This window comes from Hippopotamus amphibius, chromosome X, assembly GCF_030028045.1.
Source record: "Hippopotamus amphibius kiboko isolate mHipAmp2 chromosome X, mHipAmp2.hap2, whole genome shotgun sequence".
In the NCBI taxonomy this organism is placed as follows: domain Eukaryota; kingdom Metazoa; phylum Chordata; class Mammalia; order Artiodactyla; family Hippopotamidae; genus Hippopotamus; species Hippopotamus amphibius.
Window position 1 is genome coordinate 115,232,075 of NC_080203.1, and position 22,926 is coordinate 115,255,000.

At 42.4% G+C, this 22,926-nt stretch overlaps 1 protein-coding gene across 5 annotated transcripts in view; it reads right to left on the reverse strand.

The window, feature by feature from the left end:
- Positions 1–22,607, reverse strand: part of POLA1 (DNA polymerase alpha 1, catalytic subunit) — a 288,927-nt gene extending 266,320 nt beyond the window's left edge. For 4 of the 5 annotated variants that reach the window (XM_057718416.1, XM_057718413.1, XM_057718414.1 and 1 more), the window contains exons 1-11: positions 22,479–22,607; positions 17,533–17,657; positions 15,032–15,128; positions 13,801–13,881; positions 12,748–12,786; positions 5,925–6,040; positions 5,095–5,157; positions 4,155–4,247; positions 3,641–3,728; positions 3,147–3,348; positions 2,880–3,058 (exon numbers count right to left, since the gene is read on the reverse strand). In XM_057718416.1, coding sequence (XP_057574399.1) covers positions 2,880–3,058; positions 3,147–3,348; positions 3,641–3,728; positions 4,155–4,247; positions 5,095–5,157; positions 5,925–6,040; positions 12,748–12,786; positions 13,801–13,881; positions 15,032–15,128; positions 17,533–17,657; positions 22,479–22,521 — 1,126 coding nt within the window. In that variant the 5' untranslated portion in view covers positions 22,522–22,607. The remainder of the gene's footprint in view (positions 1–2,879; positions 3,059–3,146; positions 3,349–3,640; positions 3,729–4,154; positions 4,248–5,094; positions 5,158–5,924; positions 6,041–12,747; positions 12,787–13,800; positions 13,882–15,031; positions 15,129–17,532; positions 17,658–22,478) is intronic. The other variant, XM_057718415.1, reaches the window with a different exon arrangement.
- Positions 22,608–22,926: the final 319 nt, after the last annotated feature.

Below are 22,926 nucleotides of genomic sequence, written 5' to 3' on the forward strand. Positions count from 1 at the left end.
ACAGATAGACGTAATAAACTCATTTTCACACAGGGAAGAGAGAGGGTTGTTGTTTCCTAAGGTTCTAATGCTTTATATGTGGATTTCTGGGAGGAAGACCATCCACTTTTGTGTTAGCCATTCTTACCCAACGTTGCTACAAGGCTTCAGGAGGCAGACTTGGTAACAGCACTGAATGCAATGCTGATTCTCTGAAACCTTTCATGTGCATCTACGACTGTCACTGTGCAGTTTCTTTCTTTTTTTTTTTTTTTTAATATTTATTTGGCTGCACCGGGTCTTAGTTACGGCATGCAAATTCTTAGTTGCAGCACGGGGGATCTAGTTCCCTGACCAGGGATCGAACCCGGGCACCCTGCATCAGGAGCATGGAGTGTTAGCTACTGGACCACCAGGGAAGTCCCACTGTGCAGTTTATTTCAATGAAAATTTACAGAACATCTACTATGTAACTGGCATCGTCCTTGATGCTGGAAATAAAAGGTCCCAGCCCTCCAAGAGTTTAAAGGCTCTGGGAGAAAAGACAACACAGGATCAGATCTTTTCAAAATCATATGACAAATGCTACAATGGGTAAGGTTTCAATGGGGTCACAGAAAGGGCTCTCAGGCCAGTGTGGAGGATTAGGAAATTCCAGGAGACCACACCAGGGCTGAGCCAGGTGAGGGCATTCTAGGCAGACAAATACAGTGCATAAAGGGATATGGTACAAACAGCAGCAGGTACAGAGAACTATTTCTAGCACACAAAAGTCCCACACAGCAGGCAACAGAAGCCTTGCTAAGGAACTTGGACTGTAAGTTGCATGCAGCAGCCACTGTGGATTTTCTCTAATGAGGAAATGATGTCCTGAGCAATAGCTCAGGCCACAATGTGGAGGATGACAGCTGAGGGATCAATTAAGAGGCTAGGTTCAGTAGCAGGACAGCTGTGGGAGCTGTGATGAGAAAGCAAAGACAGCTTGTCTAGTTTACGAAGAGAAAACTAATAAGACTTGGTGAAGGAAGTGAGGAAACAGGGGAACTCAAAGCTGGCTCCTAAGTTTCTGGTTTTGATGAGACCATTAATCGCGTCAGGGAATAAAAGCCAGCATGGAGTGGATACAGCGAAGCAAAGGCAGTGGCACCAGCTTGGGAGGTCCACCATGTCACCAAACTCCAGTGAGCACCAGCCACGTTGCTGTGCTTCAGGGAGGTGACATGAAGCACGCATGAAAATGGTGTCCCCTGAAGCTGTACGATGGGGCTGCCCTGGGTTTAATGTGTGCAAAGCCTCATGAAATCACACTTGCCAGTCCACCTTGCGCCAGCGAGTTACAAAGCAGGCAAAGAGGTGAGAGGGTCTAACCAGATTGTCTTGCCCCAGCTCAAGTAGATGAACTACCATCTCTAAGACTGCTTACATCTTTACCACAGCAATGAACACATGGCAGTTTGCTACTCAAGCAGCTCTGCAAGAGTTTCAACCTTGATAAGCAAAGCATATTAATGCTGTTGCCTCCCCTCTGAGAGACCATTACCGTTTTCCTAGTCCAAGCCAATGCCTGATTATCTTGAAGGTAAATCTAGCCTTCGAGTTTGATGATTAATACTTAGACTCCAGGAAATCACTTTGAAAAATTTCATTTGTATCTACTATTAGATCCAGAACTGGATCTGAATAAAGACAACTGTTTAAGGGTGTATAGTGTATTTTTTATGAATCTGACATGCCTCGTCCTGCCCAGCCCCATAGTGAAGGGCTCAAAGGAGCACAGAAAGAAACTGGAGAGCCTCCTGGCTCTTCATGAGTTAGAATAGCAGCTCACTCAGAGGAGGACCTGGGAATTAGCCTTGATTCTTCCTTTCCGTTAACCTGTTAACCCCCACATCCATCCATCAACGAGCCCATGTCAAAGTACATATTAAGGCATTCACGTCTCTCCTCCTCCACAGCTACCACTAGTGCAAGTAACTGGCACAACTGCCCTGGACGGACTGATCGCCAGGGCTTCCACACTCCCCGACTCCAGCCCCAGCCCCAGCCACACAGGCCTTTCTCCACGTAAACCAGAGGGTTCCTGTTAAAATGTAAACCCAACCATGGGTCCACTCTACCCCCTCACCCCTGCACCCTGCACTGAAAATCCTCCACTGCCTCGCCACTGCTCTTAAGAGTAAGAGCCCAACTCCTTCATACGGCTTTCAAGGTCCTTCATTATCCGGCCTTTACCTTCTCTCCAACTTGATTTTCCACCCATCTTATCACTGGATTACTATGCTGCAACTACACAGGTCTCCTCCTTTCTCTTCCCAGGCCTCTGCATTTACGGGTTCCTCAGGCTAAAATACTCTCTCCTCAGCTGTGAATGTGACTCAAATCTCAGCCCGACGGTCATTTCCTCAGGCAGGCCTTCCCTGGTCATCCCCCAACAAATTGCCTTTACACCATTCATCAGCTTACCTTATTTACTGCCTATCTCTCCCACCCCACTAGAACGTAAGCTCCATTAGGACAGGGAATTTGCCCAGCTTGTTCACCCCATCTCAGTGCCTGGCACACGGTAGGGGTTCAGACTGCTAAAGGAACAAATTAATGACTGATTCCACTTTAAGTAAAGTGCATTCCAATACGTTCAGATACATGGATGGTGAACTAAAGCACACACTGCAAAACCACACATAACTGGTTTTCAGGATAAGCGTCTGTAAGGACTATTCACACCACAACGCCTCTCCATCCGGGTGGCTCACGCACTGTACAGTGAATGAGTGTTGCTCTCTTGCTGTGTACGTACATGAGGGCAGAGCCTGTGCCAATTACAATCACTAAAGCGCTTCAGGGAAAGGCACTAGTCCGTATTAAAGACATCCAGTTACTGTATGTAACTGTATGATTACCTGGTTGGCTGTACGGATCTTCATAAGCATCCAGCCAATAAAACTGAAATACTTGTTCCTCATCTGCCCCTTTTACCAGTGGGAGGTGATTGGAATCCACTTGAACTTCCGGGGCTGAGAAACTGCTGTCATCCTCCTGATCAAAGTCCCAACAAGAGACATCTGGGAGAAAACTTGCTCTGCAAAAATCACATTTTCAAAAACCTTTCAAAATCCGATGGAATAATTGCAGCGCTACTTGCCAGAAAAGTCATAAAATGCTCTTACGAGTAGGATGTGGTCCCTTTCCCAGGATCTGCCTCCTGTTTCGCCCCCTCTGCTGGCTCCCTCTCTTGGTCCGGAGTCTTGGCAGCCACAGGCTCCACGTCCACCTCCTCAGCTTCCATGGGCTCATCAAAGTCGCCATCTTCAAAATCCATTGGCCCTGACTCCTGATTGTCATCTGTACACAATGCCGGCGCCGACGCTCCTGTAGGCGGCATCACACATTCCCATCATGTGCCGTTGCCACGGAGCACAAAAGCTTCCCCTACGCTGCGGCGGCAGCCTACCCTTTGCCCACATGCTATTTGCATTTCTCTTCAATCTCCAGATTGGATGTTTTAACTTTTCCTGCTATGAATTCAAACCTTTCACACTGAAACTGGCTATTGCAAACCCTTCAAATTCGCCTCCACTTCCTCCTTCATGGGGCCTCCATCTTCTGACAGCATTTTGCAACTGCTTAACACCCTTGCAATTCTGCTTGACAGCAGACTTACCAGCGAATCCGGCACATTTACGAGGCGCAGGAGTTAATGAAGGCTCCTTCCTTGAGACCGGGGAAGCGGTTTTTCCTGAAGGAGCTGCCTGTCAATGTTTTTAAATGTTTAGTCAGTTAGACCTGCATACTAAAAATATGCAACTGTCCTACCCTGACCAGAGATAATGACAGTCCCCATTTATAAAGAGATTTTATGTATTATTAACATAACAGCTTCAATTATTTTACTGTTACCTAGGTTTACCAAAAAAACACGTTTCCAGGAGGCAAATTATTGCATTTAGCACAGTTGTAATACCTATAATAAACACATACTAGCTACTACAAAATTTACTATGAAAAAAGCAGGCACACGCTATTTCTGAAATATATGAAACTATATGAAACAGGAGTCCTAATTTAAAACAAAAACAAGAACAAATTCAAAGGCATTTTGCTCACATAGAAAAGCAACAAAATAAGTTTTAAGCAATAAGATAAATCAAGACTGAAGGTATTTCCACACACTATACCTTGGGGGTGTGCACAGAGAAAGGATTCAGTGAAGCACCACTGGATCTTTTCTTCTTCGGTATTATTACAGGTGGTGGAGTTTTTTGAGGTGTCTGAAAGGAGGGGAAAGACAGACATTCACTGCCATGCTTGGTTTACCACCAAACACAAAAAGTACATTTCTCCCCCCAGTGAAGCCCAATGAGCAAAGCACTTTTTTCCTTCCCTGCTCCCCCCACAGATCTATGTTCATGCAGTGAGGTTACTATAGCAACAACACCACAGACTCACTAGAAAACCAGAATAGATATTGAATCCACCCCTCATCAATTTTTTCTTTTTAAAACTTAACATACTTCTCCCTTACCCTTCCAGAATATTACATTTAAAAACTGTCAAGCTCAAACTACACACTGTTGGTATTAGTCATTTTAATCAAGGGTCACTTAGAAAGAAGCACATCTCTAAATGAGAACTTAGTCTTGCTGTGAAACAGCCCAATTGCAAATTCTGGAACAGCTGAACCTGTCTGAGTTCTACCAGGGACGGCTCACCGACTCTTTGCTCGCCCCCAGTCGGAATTCACAACGAGGATCTCACGCCTGACTGCAGACTGACAAGCTTCAATCTATTTCGGGAACATACACGATAGCAACTGAGCCTGAGCAGTGTGCCTTCCCAGAGCTGACGCGTGTGTGTTTTTACTACCTCAAACACAGCCCCATGCGGCCCAACCTACACAAAGCCTATAGTAGCTAGAAACTACTCATCTAAGATGGTGAGAACAAACCAATGTGAAGGGCTTTGTTTCAGTTTGGGGGTTTGTTTGTCTTTTGGTGGTGGTGGTGTCACTGAATTTTCTGTTTTGCACTCTAGTAATCGTCTTTTTCGCATAATTACTGAATTGTTTTTTCAGCCCATGTCTCCTGAATATTTGACAACTCTTGGAGATTTACTTACCTCAGCGTTCAGATCCTGTAGAATGTCACCTAGCAGATCATCCTTGGACAAGTCGACAGCTTTCTGGAAATTATAAAGGCAGGGAGAATGAGAAAGCCCTGCACTTCACATTTTCACCCAGACCACATGTCAGTGAGAGGAAGAACCTAGCCAGTCTTTGCCTCTTCACCCCTCACTCTGAGGGCTCCTCTACTATTCACAGACCTTAACCACCACAGGCCTAAACATAACTCCTACACCCCAAGCCCCCGTGCTCTATTTTCAGCTTCATTCCCTAATCCTCCTGCTAATCACCAAAATAAAAACACTGTCAGTTCAGCTTTCTGGTTCAGTTTTCTATCTCCAAGTCACAACCACTGAGGTGCCTCAATTCACCTAGAAATCTACATCCAACTTAGTGACTGAGATTGGGAAAATATTACTCAAATATCTGAGTTCAAACATATTGGGACTTCCCCGGCGATCCAGTGATTAGGACTCAGCACTTTCACTGCCGTACGTCCGGGTTCAATCCCTGGTCGTGGAACTAAGATCCCATAAGCCGCGCAGCATGGCGCAGCCAAAAAAAGATAAAAAATAAGGTAAAAACAAAAAATAAAAGCAACATTAAAAAAACATATTGAGCATCTATTATCTATATAATCTAACATTAAATACAATCAAATACCAAAGATCAAGCTCATCTGGAACCACGGGGTTAGCCTAGCAGCCTTCATGAAAGCATCTGTTTAGAGCTATGGGGAATATGACAGGAAGGGTGAACTATGAAGAAACAGGACTTTTCGCTTCACAAAGGAAGAGGTAAAATATAAGAAAACCATGAGACTCACATCTGCGGTTTTCCTCCCAGCACTGGCAATGAACATTGACTTGATATTGTTCGGTTTTGTCACCGAAGCCTTCTTGACATTCCTCTTGTCTTTGTTGCGTGCTTTATCACCTTTTCCTGTTGGAAGAGCATTTATTTAGAAACATGTACCAGCAAAAATCAAAATGAGAAAAAAAAAAAAGGCCTAGTCAACTGCCCTCTGTGTATGAGACTTTTACAAGAAAAATGTTAAAAATTCAAAATACAAAACTATGAGATTTTATACAAGATACCAGGAAAGAATCTTTAAAATGAGTTGAATTCAGGAAAACTTGGACTAAATGTTACTACAAAAACTGATGAAATGCCAATTAAATATCAGGTTGAGTTATTAAGTGGGACTGTTTAATTGCTGCTGTTAATGTGAATAAAAAGCTTTTTAAAAGGTGGGTGGGTTTTTTTTCCCATAGAAATAAAAAGATCAAGCTCATCTGGTACCAGAGGATTAGCCTTGCAGCCTTCATAAGATCATCATTTTAGCGTGATACTGACTCTGACAGAAAAACTGAACTATGAAAAGACAAGACTACCAGTTTTGACACCGTAGCATCCTAATTTCCATTTTATGAGGAACACATTTCCTAGCAACACTAAACAGCACAGAGACATTTGTTCCCTAGAGAATAACTTGTGCCATATGTTTTCTCTCCTGGGCATGTGGAAACCACCTGCAAACTTCTCTACTACTGTCAATTTTAATCTCTCTTTCTGACTTATCCCAGAGCAGCCTCCACCTACAAAAGACCTAGAGTGAATAGCTAACATGGTGTGGTAGTGGCATATGAATACACAGACCAGATGAAATAGAATATGGAGTCCAGATAAAGACCAAATTACTTATGGAAATTTAGCATTGAATAAAGGTGACACCTTACTGGGGAAAAGCTGGAGTTTTTAATAATTAGTACTGGCTACCCATTCATAAAGAAGTAAATCAGTATAAACACCAAACATATCACAGGTCAAAACTTTAAAAATGAAATTATATAAGTGTAGATACTTTAATAAAAAAGGCAAATTCCTTGTAACCTGGGTGTGGGGAAAGTCTGTCTAACTATGATTCAAAATCCATCTGCAAGAAAAAAAAAGGATTGATAAATGCAATTACATCAGAAATGGGTTTAAAGACAAAATAGGAGAAATTTTTTGCAATATGTTTTGCAGAGAAAAAAACAAGTTCACTGATATTAAAAAAAAAAAAAAGGCCAATGGAATTCCCTGGCAGTCCAGTGGTTAGGACTCCACGCTTTCACTCCAGGGGTCCAGGTTCGATCCCTGGTCAGGGAACTAAGATCCCGCAAGCCGCACAGTGCAGCCAAAGAAAAAATATCCAAAAACCCAAAGGGAATGTGGGCAATAAATACTAACATGGTTCACATTAAAAAAATATATAAACAGCTATTAAGTTTTATGAAAAGAAACCCAACTTCATGTGTAAAAGAAATGCAAATGAAAATCACACCGGGATGTCATTTCTCACATATTAAATGAGTGGCAAAAATTCAAAAGCTTGACAACACATTCTCACCACATTCTGTTGGTGAGGCCATGGTGTCCAAATGGACACTTCCATGCTGTTCATGGGAGTATAAAATGGGATAACTCCAATGGAGGAAAATTTGGCAATATCTCATGAAACTTCGTGTGTAAGTACTCTCTGAGCCAGAAATCCCACCTCTAGGAATTTTCCCTGAAGAAAATACCATATGCACAGTTATTCAATGTGGTATTATCTGCAAGAGCTGATTAATGAAAATCTAAATGTCCATTCAAGAAAACCACTTGAATAAACCATGGTATATCCATACAAGGGAATACTATGCAGCTATATAGAAATGAGCAAGCAAGAAAGCAAGCTCTCTATGTGGTGATATGAAGCGATTTTCAGGACATCTTCTTAAGTGAAAAAAACGCCAAATACAAAAGTATCTATAGAAAGTATCTTCTGTGTAAGAAAGAAAAGGAAATAAAAACACACCCAATTCCATTCCTGGGCATATGCCCAAAAGAATTAAAAACTACTGTTCAAACAAAAACTGGTACACAAAAGTTCACAGCGGCACTGCTCACAATAACTGAAAGATGGAAACAATGTAGATGCACTACAACTCATAAATGAATAAACAAAATGTGCTCTATCCTTGCAATCTAATAGCATTCATCCCGGGCTTCCTAGGTGGCTCAGAGGTTAAGAATCTGCCTGCCAATGCAGGGAACACGGGTTCGATCCCTGCTCCAGGAAGATCCCACATATCTCGGAGCAACTAAGCCCGTGCCCCACAACTACTGAGCCCATGTGCTGCAACTACTGAAGCCCACAGGCCTAGAGCCCATGCTCCGCAACAAGAGAAGCCACAGCAATGAGGAGTCCATGCACCACAATGAAGAGTAGCCCCCACTCACTGCAACTAAGCTGCAACTAAGGAAAGCCCGTGCATAGCAAAAAAGACCCAACACAGCTAATTAAATAAATAAATAAATAAATAATAGCATTCATCTCTAAAAAGGAATGAAGTACGGATTCATGCCACAATGTGAATGAACCTTGAAAACAAATGAAATAGGTCAGACACAAATGGTCACATATTGCATGATTCCAACCGTATGAAATATTCAAAATAGGAAAATCCAGAGACAGAGAGCAGGTGAACAGTGGCCAGAGGCTGAGGAAAGGGAGAGTGGGAAATGACTGCTTAATGGGTATGGGTTTCCATCTGGGGTGAGAAAATGTTCTGCAGCTAGAGAATGGTCATGGTTGCAAACATTGTTAATGCACTAAATGTCACAGATGAGAGTTTCTGTTATGTACTTTTCATGTGCCTAAGACTATGAAAAGATTTGAAGCACATCTGTGAAAAACCTAAGACAGGGGAATTTAATTTTTTAAAGAGATCATTTGGAGCAGTTTGAAAAGAGAATACAGGCAATGGTCAAAATGTTTAGTAAACAAAATTCAGGTCCTACTAAAGAGTATCACTAGAGAAGGTCAATAGAGCTTTGACTAGCAAGGAAGGCTTCACTAAGGGGCTTTAATCTCACCATTGTAGGTTAGCAGGAATTAGACAGAAGGACAACAGGGAAGAGAGAAAGGAGTCAACATCTGAGATGAAATTCTTCCACAATTTTAGGGCTTCTGTTTTGATTTTTTCTTTCTTTTCTCTTTTTTTACTTTTTTTTCTGGCTGTGCTGCATGGCATGCAGGATTTTAGATCTTGGTTCCTCAACTAGGGATCGAACCCAGGCCCCCTGCAGTGGAAGCGCAGAGGAGTCTCAACCACTGGACGGCCAGGGAAGTCCCTCTTTTGATTTGTTTTATTCCTTTTCCCACTGATTTTTCTTCATTGGGATTTAGTTAATATTTTTCTGTCTCTGTTTGAAAACAACATGCCAGGGACTGGATCTACACCATAAAGAGCTGATCTTTTACTTCCAGGCAAAACTCTACGATTTCTTCAAAGCATTTAAAGTGGATTACAGAATGCCATTTCCCTCTGAAGATCTTGGGACCTTATTGGGCGCCTTGGGAAGCACACTGAAACAGTGGTGACTTATGGGTGAATGGTGACAAAGCATGGAATAGATTTCTAAGACTAGTTCTCTTTCAGAATGCCAAGTCATTCTCTTCGCTGATGCCTTGGGACGCGATAACATGATTACAGAAGCAGAGATGGGTTCATTTATTCAATAAATGCTGCAAATTTTCTTTGCACCTGCTATTGTGATCAGCATTGAGATGATCAGGACATGGGTCCTTTCCTCAAGAACCTTCCTGTCCAGTCCAACCTCCTAATTTACAGCTGACAAAACTAATGTCCAGATAAAGGTGATGGGATGCAATCAAAATGATATAATTAACAACAATGCAAGAAACTAACACAGACCTCCTCACTTCAGGGAGGTGAAAAAGCACATGGGCTCATTTCATTCTCTTCATGGACTCGTAAAAAGTAGGAATACACCATTAGCCACACTGCTATCTAATGGTCAGTACCAGTGTGTAGCGTTCCTACCTGACACAGGTTGGCAGAAACCAGGAAGATGATCCACATAATTTAACTAAAGAATGAATGAATAACATCCCACATGAAAAAAAATATACATCCTTATTTTTTTGTAAAAGGAAACACCGGATGGATAATTAGAAACTAATAAAAATGGTTACCTATGGAGACGGGGAGAAATGAAGTAGAAAGCATAGGGTTGAAAGCAAAAGTTATCTAGTCTATTTCTTTTTTTTTTAATTAATTAATTAATTTATTTTATTGGCTGTGTTGGGTCTTTTTTGCTGTGCACAGGCTTTCTTTTAGTTGCAGTGCGTGGGCTCCTCATTGCCGTGGCTTCTCTTGTTGTGGAGCACGGGCTCTAGGCAGGAAGGCTTCAGTAGTTGCAGCACATGGGCTCAATAGCTGTGGCGCACGGGTTTGTTGCTCCACGGCATGTGGGATCTTCCTGGAGCAGGGATCGAACCCGTGTCCCCTGCATTGGCAGGAGAATTCTTAAGCACTGCGCCACCTAGGAAGCCCTATCTAGTCTATTTCTTGAATATCATTTTGATTTTTAAGCCACAAAAATGTTTTTACAACAGTCAAAAACTAAAATTAAAACAAAAGGGAAAAACAGGATATTTTTAAAAGCCTAAATTCAAATATACGCAAAAACAAATGAACCTGTGTAGTAAACTGATACTGCGGCACACAGAAAAAAATTAGTTCACACAGCTTCTAAACATAATACTCTCACCATACACCCTTAGTAGGATATATGCCAAGAACAAATAAAACTACAAAGAGGACTTCCCTGGTGGTCCAGTGGTTAAGACTCTGCACTTCCACTGCAGGAGGCACGGGTTTGATCCCTGGTAGGGGAAGTTCCACATGCCCCGCAGGGCGGCCAAAAATAAATAAATAAATAACTGCAAAGAAATTGTAAAGTTTACTTAGAAAGGTTATTGGTAGAGGCATGGGTTTAGTAATTCTAAAATTCCTAAAGTTATTTTGTGTATATTTTAGAAGACGAGGGTTTTCCCTGGGGGGGATGAAGCTAAATGCAAATATAGATGGGGGAAGGTGAAGTACCCTGTGGTTTCACACTTGAACGTATCAGTACGAATTCACAGCACACATGTACATAAAATCTCCTAGCTCTGTTCACTGAAAGGGCCTAGAAACCATTACATCCCAGCAGCAATAAGTATATCCCTCCTCCAGATCTGATAGCATTCTCCACTAAAAGGAACCATGATTCTTGAGAGAAATGATTGTCCCAGCTCTGGGACAGGAATCATCCAAGGAGAACCTGGAACATCTAGTTGGCCCAGAAAGCAAGGAAATGCTCAAAGACTGATGAGACCATGTCAAAAGGACACAAGAGCCAGCTCAAAGGGTCTCCCACTGCCAAACTTGTGATAATTTGCACATCAAAAAGAAAAATGATGATAATGGATACTGAACTATAACAGCGGTTTTATTTAAATCCATGAGTTTGAGATGCTAATTAAAAAAAAAAAGTAAGGGGAATTCCCTGGTGGTCCAGTGGTTAGGACTCTCACTGCAGGACTCAGGTTCAGTTGCTTGTTGGGGAACTAAGACCTCACAAGCCAAAAAAAAAAAGAGTAAAGATCATCAGTAGATGCTCAAAGCACTGGGTAAAAAAGCTGGTGGGAAAGGGGGATATACACATGGTCTCAAATTATCACCCCTATTTGCATTAATTAATTTCCAAAGGTGGAAAGGTCGCTTCACAAGGAAGAGATCTGACAAACATCATCTTAAACCAAGAAATCAAACCTAATATCACCAGTAATGGGACAAACTGACCTTATGTGTCCCTGACATGAGTGAGAAGGATACAACTTCATCTCAATTTTATTTTTGTCAAAATATTTAACCTGACTCTAAGCACAAAAAAGCAATCAGGCAAATCCCAGGTTGTGTGACATTCAACAAAACAACCAGCCTGGTCCTTTTGTCTTGTTTTATTTTTTAATTGTTGGCCTCGCCACGCAGCTTGCCGGGATCTTAGTTCCCCGACCAGGGATTGAACTCATGCCCTCAGCAGTGAAAGCACAGAGTCCTAACCACTGACCCCCAGAGAATTCCATGGTCCCTCTAAAAATGTCAGTGTCATGAAAGACTTTGGGCCAGAGGGGGAGAAAGGAGGGATGGTGCTGCTCTACACTAAATAAGACTAAAGAGACATGAAAAGCCAATTGAACAGTGCATTTTTAAAAACAGCTATAAAAGGGCTTCCTGGGTGGCACAGTGGTTAAGAGTCCGCCTGCCAATGCTGGGGACACAGGTTCGATCCCTGCTCCAGGAAGATCCCACATGCCGAGGAGCAACTAAGCCCGTGCGCCACAACTGTTGAGCCTGTGCTTTAGAGCCCATGAGCCACAACTATTGAGCCCATGTGCTGCAACTACTGAAGCCTTCCCGCCTAGAGCCCGTGCTCCGCAACAAGAGAAGCCACGGCAATGAGGAGCCCACGCACCACAACAAAGAGTAGCCCCCACTCACTGCAACTAAAGAAAGCCTGCGCACAGCAAAAAAAAGACCCAACACAGCTAATTAAATAAATAAATAAATAAATAAATTTATAAAAAAAACAGCTATAAAAGACATCATTGGGCTAACTGGGGAGATCTTAATATGGACAAAATCTTAGATAATATCATGAGAATGGGACGGTGGCTAAAGAGGGTGGCTAAAGAGACAAGCGCCCTTGCTCTTAGATCATAGATCACCGCTGAAGCATAGAGGTGAAGTGTCATGCTATCTGCAACTTACTTTCAATAAATTCACCAAAAACAGTCTCAATGCATGTGTCTGGGAAGGGGGAAGAGGGACAAAGTAAACAAATGTTGCAAAATGTTAATAATCTACAAATTAAGATCCAGACTTTCCCAAAGGGGTAAGAGAGCAGATTTTAGGCTTTGTGGCCACACATGTATCCCTTAAGCTACTGCATATTCTTCTTTGAATTTTTCCTTTCTTTTTTTAAACACTTTTTAAAAATGTAAAAGACATTCTTAGGAGAGCTATATAGTAACAGGTATGATTTCCTTCTAGGGTAATGAAATTGATCATGGTGATAGCTGTACTACTGTGACTATACTGAAAGCCACTAAAATGTTCACTTTAAATAGGAGAATTGCATGGTATGTTAATTTTATCTCAATAAAGCTGTTCAAAAATAAACCGGCCATAAGTGGGCCATAAACAAAACGGCTCCAAGTAGTCCACAGAGTGTTGACCAGTGATCTACCACTTGGTGGTAATAACGAACTACACCAAAAAAACAAATACTGAAGAGAATTTCCCCCTCTCATTTTACAGGAACTCAATCAGGCTTGTTTACTCAAATTTTTTTTGCCAATGATTGTGTAGCTAAGAAAATATGACACATACATTCTTATTTTAAATTTCAATGAAACAAGGCCAGTTAAAATTTTAAACCTTGTTACTGTACTGTACTTCTATCAAAGAACTAAAATTCTAAGCATGTCACTTCAGCAGGAATGAAAAGACATCAATTATTCTCGCAGCCCTCAAAACCAGCAAGTCTAAAATGACCACAGGACTGGAAGTTTCAAAATAAGTAAGACTAAACTCTTTGGATAACAGACATGAAACTTCATTTCCTGGTTGTTTTTGTTTTTTTGAGTTTAATTTGCTACCTAACGACGTTTCTTTCAATATTAGAACATTTTCTATACTTAAAAACAATCGTGGTAGGTCCTTTTCCCTTAAAGAAACTGTGTCAAAATATCAAGTCATCTGAAATTTTAGACAATTCTTTAAATCTTAAAATGGCTCTCTTAAAAACAAAATGCAAAATACCTTTCTCATGGGAATCAAGGGCATCGTCTTCAAGGTCATCATCAAAAATCTCTCGGCCATCCTCCACATAGCCAATACCAGCTGCAGGAACAAAATTTAATATTGGGATCAAATTTCTAAAACTGGCCAATAATATCTTAGCCATGACAAAAAAAAGACTAAAAAAACCCTTTTATACCCACTCAGATGTTCTCCTGGCCCAGGCCATTTTTAAGTGCAGCAGAATCCTGTTCAACCAGAAGTCAGATGAAACACAGCACCCACACAGGTTTTCTGAGTCAAAACCAAAGGATATACAGTTGGCCCTTGAACAACTTGGGGGTTAATCCACATATAATTTACAGTCAGCCATCAGTACCCACAGTTCCTCCACATCTGCGGATTCAACTGACCACAGACCGTGTAGTACTGACTACTGAAAAATATCCACATATAAGTGGATCCAAGCAGTTCAAACGCACATTGTTCAAGGATCAACCGTATACGATGCCGATTTAGGTGAACTATGGAAATAATGTGGCCCACAGGATCAAAGTTTGCCAAAATAGGATGCTTTACAGTACTTCTACTCTACCAGAAGAATAAAAAGTAAAAGAATCAAGATCACCAGAAGTACAGAAAAGCACCTTAGTCTACAAGGGAAAACTGGCAATATAGCTGAGTCCAAGTACAGAAGTAGGAACACAAATATAGTGGCAGGTGCAGTCTACAACCCCCCCACCCCCCACTCCCTCTGCAGTCAGCACTCACACGCCCAAGAAGTCGCATCCCACAGACAGAAACCACTGAGCTTTCCACAAGGGCCATAGGAGCATGGCGACCAGCCTCTGCCCGGGGCTTTCCACTGCCCAAGTTACTCTTCACGAGTACAGTCTCGTGTAATCCTCACAGCCATTCTGGGAGACAGAGTTTTCCTACGCCCCATCACATGCGGATAGCCCACAGGTACGTGATTCCTCCCAAGTCCTACAGTCATTTCCTGGAGGATTTACACTATAGCCTGAGGTATGTGCCTGGCTTCTGCAACATGACCCTCAATAAACTTCCTATTGTTCTGCTTCCACACCCTCAAATCATGCATTTGAGGAAAACCCAAACCAAAGGTATGCTCTTAACAGTGCCCAAGCTCTGTTACATATCACATCTGCCCAAGCAAAGCAGCAACTCCACCAAGTGAGAACCTACAGAAAGCAACTGACACAGTGCCTGGCAGGCGGTGTCCTCCACATACCGTCATCCACGATCCAGTCATCATCCTGGCGGGCCTGGACCAGCCTTGAATACTGTTCCTCGTCAACTTCTTCATAAACACTTGTGAAGTCCTCTACCTGCCATCATACAAGTTTGAGAAAGCTTCAAGTGGAGTGAAAGTGTTAAACAATTCTGATGAAAAAATTGTCAAATTCAAAGTGGAATGGCAGCCTGAAGGAGTAGCTGCAACCAAATCATGAGTTCTGACATTCAACACCACTGGAGGGTTTTCCTTAAATAGACATCAATTAACTTAGTGTTCCTTTTAGGTGGGTGTTAACATAAGATATTGAATGATTCCATTAGCATAATACACTTGTCACACCATCAATTACTCATCTACTTCATAAAAAACAAACTGAATTATAGCCAATTCTTCATTAGCTGCTTTGGGGATTAGTCACTTGTAATTTCGAGACTTGTTTCTCCTGTACTTGACAAACCTGTAAGACATGCCACCTCCCTCTCCACTAGCTGATGGTGCCCCACAAATAGACAATAATCTTAATAACTGTTCAACCAACCAAATGTAATTCAAAAGAAAAATCTCCCCCATCCATCCCCCTCCAAAAATCAGCAAAACAAACACCCTCTATATTCTACAGGGGCACTAGAAATGGTTTTTGAGTGATCCCTGTTTGTATTACCACTGGTCCCCCACCATTTTCAGGTCTTCAACACTGAGGGAGAGAATGGCTAGGCATGCAGTCACCAGGGCTGCCGGACCACCAGAGGGCCAGACCACCACGAACTGCTGGCACGAACAGAGCAGACCACCGCAAGCACAGTTAAAGCAACAAACAGCACAGACGCACACCACTGCAGCTGCCGTGATGACAGGCCATTAACATCCCAGATGAGAATTTGGTGGACTGGTCAGCAAGAACTTAAAGATACCTCGTTAAAAACTCCCCCCTTCTCTTGAGAGTTCTGCCTTTTCCAGTAGGGATTGGAGGAAACGACCACCTCCACCTGAAGAGCTAAGACTCTAGGTAAAAACATCTGGACACAGAGCTTTGAGAGCCTGATGGTTAGAGTTGATGGGATTGGGTTTAGTTTTCACCTCCTGTTTAATCTACTCTACAGGGATCACTGGCAAATACTGATTTGGCCTTTGATCATTAGGTAACAGAAATTAACTGCCCTACCAAATTAAGTTTTTTGACAACCCAAACACAAACTAATCCAATTAATATTACTGTACTGACCAACTTTCTTTTTGAGGGGAGAGGGAGCTGGCAAGGTTAGATTTGATGGCTGAAGTTTATTAGGCATATTCTTTCTCTCATTTAAGCAACTCATTTATATACAATGGAAAAGACACCAGAAAACTATTTTTAAAAATCCTTTTGAGTTAAAAAGTCATTTTGACTCGATCTCTAAAAACATTGCTACTGCTCAGCTTGAACTCTTAGAGCCATGCCATTAACATCAGTGATTAATGGGAAATTAGTCACATTGTGTCAACATCTGAAATGCCCCACAGAACTCCTTTATAGAAGTACCTACATTAAAAATGCTTTACTTGTGCTTTATTGTAATCCTTTTAGCAACCCTTTATGATCTGGTTGACTTCGTTAACTGTGCCAAATGACAAGAATCCTCTTCTACTTGCTTAATAGCCCAATATAGAATAGGCCATGCCTAAACAGGCATATTCTGAAGCCAGGCTGTTGGTTTCCAGTCAAGGCTCTGCCAATGTGACCTCAGATACCTCCCATGCAAAATGCTGTTAATCATAGTATCTTACTTTATACAGTTATCAGATGGATTAAATAAATGAACATATTTGTGGAAGCACTTAGAACAGTATTAACTGAAAAACTGCATTAGCTGCTATTGTTGTTGTTATTGTCTCATATTAATTAATCACTTCCCAGCCCCGAGGCAGTTAAGCTACTCAAGGAGCACCCTGGAAAAGCCAGACAATGCCTTGCAGATGGTAGCCACTCTGCTTTTCCACCTGCAGGCCATCAATAGTGGGTAGAGGAAAAGAGCCAAAAGGGCATCACATTCAATCCTACACACAGGACACAGCAGAGGGAAGGTCCAAGTCCCTACCATGCTCCCCTTGTACATGAGATTAGGAAGAACAATTCTCCCCAAGGAGGAACACTGCTCAGCTAGACTGCTCATTACCTTATAAGTAAAGTAAAAGCATCTCTAAGTTCCCTCAACCAAGCCATGGAACTTAACAGAGATGCAGTGTCCTTACTAAGTAAAAAAACACACAGCCACTTTCATTTCAAAATTTTAAAAGCATCTGTAAGGTGCCTCACAAGAACTTTAAGAGTTGGGTAGTCTCCCATAACCTGTAAATCTACCTCACGCCCATGTGGTTTGATATTAAGAAATTACTATTACAAGAAGCTTGAAATACATGCATATTTCTAATCAGTGACAAAGGTGATGTAAGATTACCTACGGGCCATGAATTAGATGAAGCACAGGAAAGAAAAAAACAGAAGAAGGGTTACTTACCTCATATTTATACTTCTCACCAGCTTTAGCCCTTTTCAGTCTTTCCAGAGCTTCCTGTCGCCCTTTCTTTGATTTCTTCTCTCTCCGGGATCGAGAAGCTACAAAACTCCCTGAATCTGACACAGCTGAAAAGAAGCAAAATTTACATGAGATATTACAAAATTGTCAGCCATCTTCCCTCAAAAACAAAGCAACAGGTTTTAGCCAACGGTAATATACAAGTTTTTACACATATGGATATTTTTTACAATGTAAATAATTCACAAGCTCAGGGCTGAATCTGCAGCTCCTGTGGCTCTTCAGAATTTTCCAGCTGAAGCAACTGTTATTGTTTTCCTCCAAAAAGACAAAAATTCCAAATTCAACTGATATTCCCCAGACACTAACGGGAGATCAGCCTTTAGTCCACAACCTTTGCATGAGAAATGACAGGCCATTAAGTGGTTTTAAAAGGACAATTCATTTTGTATCCTATTAATCAACATTTAAAAGGCTTTAAGAAACACCTGCTCTTTGCAGAGTACCAGCCGTTCTCAGAGACACACAGACAGGGCCCGCACAGTCACTGTATTTATAGTCTGACATGGGAGATACCTGGCAGACCTCAGAGATACTGAGGGTTCAGTTCCAGACCACCACCCATAGCGAATATAGCAATAAAGTGGGCCACACGAATTTTTTTTTTTGCTTTCCCAGGGCATATAAAGGTTACATTTACACTATACTGTAGTGTATTAAGTGTACAAGAGTATTATGTCTTTAAAAATACTTCATTGTTAAAAACGCTAACCATTATCTGAGCCTTCAGTGAGTTGTAGTAACATCCAAGACCCCTGATCACAGATTGCCATAACAAATATATTAATGAAAAATTTGAAATGTGAGAATCACCAAAATGATGTGACATAGGGACATGAAGTAATAAGCAAAGGCTGTTGGGAAAATGGGAAAATGCTCGATGCAGGGATGCCGCAATCTTCAATTTGTAAAAAAAAAAAAATGCAGTATCTGTGAAGTGCAATAAACCGAGGTATGCCTGTAAGTAACAACTAACTCTAAAACAATTTTTAGAAGTAACACATGCCCTGACAGAAGTACAGATAAAGTGGTGTCTGGAATTTCAAAGGAAGGATAAATTGGGGGTTGGGAGAACTTAACAAAGATGGCTCCGAGAAGATTCTTGATTCCACCACTGATTTCCAGGCCTCATGCAGTTGGTTACCACATTAGAGGATGACGGTGAAAAATTACAAAGATTAAAATGTGTTTTGTGGAAAATTACTGACGTACCTGGGGGCCTCACTGGTCAGTCACTCAACTTTTGAATTATTCATGCTTTGGGTCATCACAAACTGACCACCTCACACACATACTGAAAAGATTGCATGCACAGAATGAAGACTTTCATATGCCAGCCGATGAGTACCCAAGCCAAGCAAGACAGTGCCATCTGCCAGCCATGAGTTGAGGCTCAGCACGACTGCCACCTATGTCTGTGAAATTGACTACTGTATTGTATTTGGTGCTAATTATTTTATAAAAAGGAGTAAGCACAGAAAAGGAGAAGTATTGATAACAGGCATCCTAAAAGCTCCAACTCCACTGGAACGTTCATAACAACATTCAGCTGTTTGACTGAAATAGAAGATGCAATTTACAGAACAGGTACCAAGTGCTGGCAATAAACTGCTGAAAACTATCTTAAAGGTGAGGCATAATTAGAGGTTTTTTTTCTAGCTTTCTGGAAATGGAATCTCTTTATAACATCTCAGCCTATTGTTTGACTTTCACATTTGACTTTTAAATCAATTTTCAGAAAGGCATTAAGGAATGCAGGTACTTCATGATGACAGTCAAAAAATCTTGTGTGTCACTCAAATGATTTCAAAAAATCGTGAGCAGGCCTACACGAAAAGGTTTTGGAGGTTACTGAACATGACCACTAAGAGTGAAAAGGAGGAATCAGTGTATTCCCTTCAAGACTCCCTTGACTCCTTTGTCAGATTATCCTGACAAAATCCATAGGTTTTCAAAAAGACTTACTCCACAGGCAACGATGTGCCACTCTAACGGTCTGGATACAATTACAAATAAACAGAGTTGCTGGTCCTCAAGGAACTCCCAGTCAAGGCAAGCAAAAAGACCTGAGACTCCCACAATCACATAAAGATGACGCCATGTGAGAGGTAAGAAAGCGGTACTGAGGAAATACACACAAGGGAGCCATTAATTTTGCCTGGGAAATCAGAGAAGGCTTCACAGTGGGAGTTTTCCAACACAGAAAGAGGAACAGAATCTCACTAGAGTACAGGTAACAAGGGACACAAGCAAAGGAAAACGCATGAGCCAAATTACAAAGGGATGAAAATGCAAGGTGTTTTTAGAAACCGAGAGGAAGTCAATGCAGAAGGTAAGCTGGACATGAGAGCGTAGTGAGTGGGAGAACGAAAGAGTAGGAAGAAGCAGCACAACCAGGCTCTGCCACTTACTGGGTGACATGAGACAACCGGTCAACCTCTCTGAGCTACAGTGGCCAGGAGTCCTGCTGTTTTTTAAGCTGCCTAGCAACTGAATCTTTGTGAAGACCCCTCTCCCTTATTTTCCTTGCAGCTAGAGCACGGGCATATCAAGTAGGCCCTCCAATTACAAACACCTGCTCAGACTTTAAATCAGAAGTTAGTTGACAAGGAAAGGGGGACAGCTAATGGAAGATTCTAGAAGTAGCAAGAGCTACAGGAGGATTGAGTACCTGGAACAACAGTGCCAGCAAAGTCCCAAGGTACTTGAAGGCTCTAACTTCAAGTACTTGGCCATGGTTGGCAACAACCTCCTCACTGGACCAGTTTTGTGGCATGATTTTAACCACTGTCCTAGCTAAGCTGCTCCCAGATGGGCTCTCCAGGGTTTCTGAACACAACATCCTTCTGATAAATTTCTTTTCGGTTTAAATCAACTAGAATTGGTTCCTGTACCTTACACCTAAGGACTCTGATTAATGCAGAGGCTCAGGGTCCTCATATGTGAAATGGGGATAATCATGTCTGCTTCATAAAGTTGTTAAGGATTAAATGAAGATGCTTGGCTTACTCTGTACTCAGCAACACAAGTTCATTTAATGTGTGTGTGTGTACAGATACAGGGTAGTCACACACACATACGCCAACACCCCACACTTAGCACTAACATGGTCTAGCTTCTAGAAAGCAAAGATAAGGCAAGGCCATTTTCTCAGGGAAGCCTCAATATAGCACCGCATATAATTACATGTTTACCACCTCAAATGCTTGAAGACAAAAACTACGTCCACCTTACCTACCACTCTAACACCAGAGCCTGACAGAATGCCTATACCTGGTAGGTATATAGCAAATATTTGCTGAATGAACCACTGTACCTACTTTTTTTAATCATTAAACTCTCCCTGATCCATTTTCATATGCAGTAACAGCTAGTTATAGAACTTTCAACTTTTCACTGCCACCCCACCTTCTAATACTTAAGGGGAAAAAAAGGCCTAAATTTTCCTTTTTGGAATGTCACCAAATTGTCAAGTAAGTTAGCAGAAAAAAGCATGAAAAAAATCCAGTTATCAAAGTTTAAATATTTCGTTCAAAATTACCACCTGGAGTACCCCCACCCTCCCCCAAAGCAGACAGACAAAGAGCCTGCAACAGTCTTTCAGGTAACAATCTTTCCAAGTCGACTCTAAGGAAAAATTCCAGTCACAAGGCCCCAGCCACTACTTAATCAACACCATGACTTAAGAGGGATCTCAAGATTGCACAGTGTCCTCCAAAGAGTGATTTCTTGATGTTCACAAAGGACGTACAGTTTTCAGAGTGAAGAAAGGGCTTAGTGGCATATCACTGATGGAGGGCTGCAAAGACTGCTCACGTTCTCACATCCTACATCCCATTTGTAATCCAGGCTAGTCGACTCTCTAAAACAAATTGCCTTAAAAAGCGAAAGGCTAGAAGAACAAATTGAAATCTGTGATTCACAACTAGGTGAATGCAAAGGAAGCTGATTAGGAAGCAAGTTCTCATTAATGGTGATGTATTCGAGTGACAGGAGATGTGACGCTTGAGCTAAGAGAGAGAAGCACCTGATTTTAAGTTAGAAGTTCACTGAAGTGAAGTCACACTTTAGTTGCACACTGCTCAAAAATCAGAAATCAGACAAATCCATTTGCATTTCTGTATTCTATTTTTGGAAATAGGTTACCACTGAAAACGGAGTAATATACAGGGCATCCGAAATGCTGCTGAACTGATGCATTTTTTTAGAAGCTTCACCTGAGATGACTAGATTGTGAACACTATTTCTATGCAGCACTTGAAGAACTTTCCATAGAATTTGAAAGAAAAAGTGTTAATAAAGTAGAAAGCCATTACCTAAAAAGACAAAACTCGTTTGTATCTTCAGGTAACAGCACTTAGAGCTTTCTTTCCAGCTTAATTACAATATAAACCAATATTCCCAGCAGTTTCTATAAAGGGAAGGGCGCACATCAGTTCTGTCCCAGCCCTCAAGCGGACACCTAGGGCGGGAGTAAGGAAATACTTTCGGCCAAGACAGTGTCGCACGGGGGCCAGTCTCATGAAGGTGTGCCCAGCACGTGCGATGAGACTCACCAAAAGAAATAAAAAGGCAGGCAAGTGCGGAGACCCGCAGTGACAGAGGTGAGGCAGCCTCCCAAACAAAAAGCCCCGCAGAAGGTTGCGCGTGTTTGTGTTTGCCAGGACCCAACGGCCCTGCAAGGAAGCCCTGTCCGAGGCCTGATAGGTTCCAGCCCTGAACGTCCCAGGTCCGCGCCCAAAGAGCCCCGCGGGGCAACTCTGGCGTGCGCCTAAGAAAAAAATAAAACAGAGCCCCCACCACCCGCAATAATGCCACAGTCCCCGCACTCCCAACCCGGGACCCCGCGCATGGGGTCATTCTCTCACCGCTCGCCCCCAGTTCGCAGTCATCGCCGTGCACGGGGGCCATGGTCCCGCAGCCTCCTGATTCCGCGCCAACCAGCCCGAAACTGGCGCGGGGGCCGAGACAGGCGCCGTCCAGAAAGCCAATCAGCGGCTCCGGAGGCTGCGGACTTCCGCCCGGAAGGCCACTGACGTGCCGCGCCGCGCGGGGCCCCGCCCCCGGCCTTCCCGCGGGCGCGCGTTTGGCGCCCCGTGATGACCACTTAGGGAAAAGAGCAAGCGGAGAGGGAGGCCGTGGAGAGCAGAAAAAGGAAGCGGTCGGGCGCTGGAAAAGAGCCTCCCGGAGACTCGCTGCGCAGGCGCACCCATGCTGATAGGAAAAGATATGGGCGCGTTGGAGTAGAGGCTTTCTGGTTCTGAGGGTTGATTTTCCGAGAAAAGAGGCGCGGGCGGCAGTAGGGTGGGCGTGGTT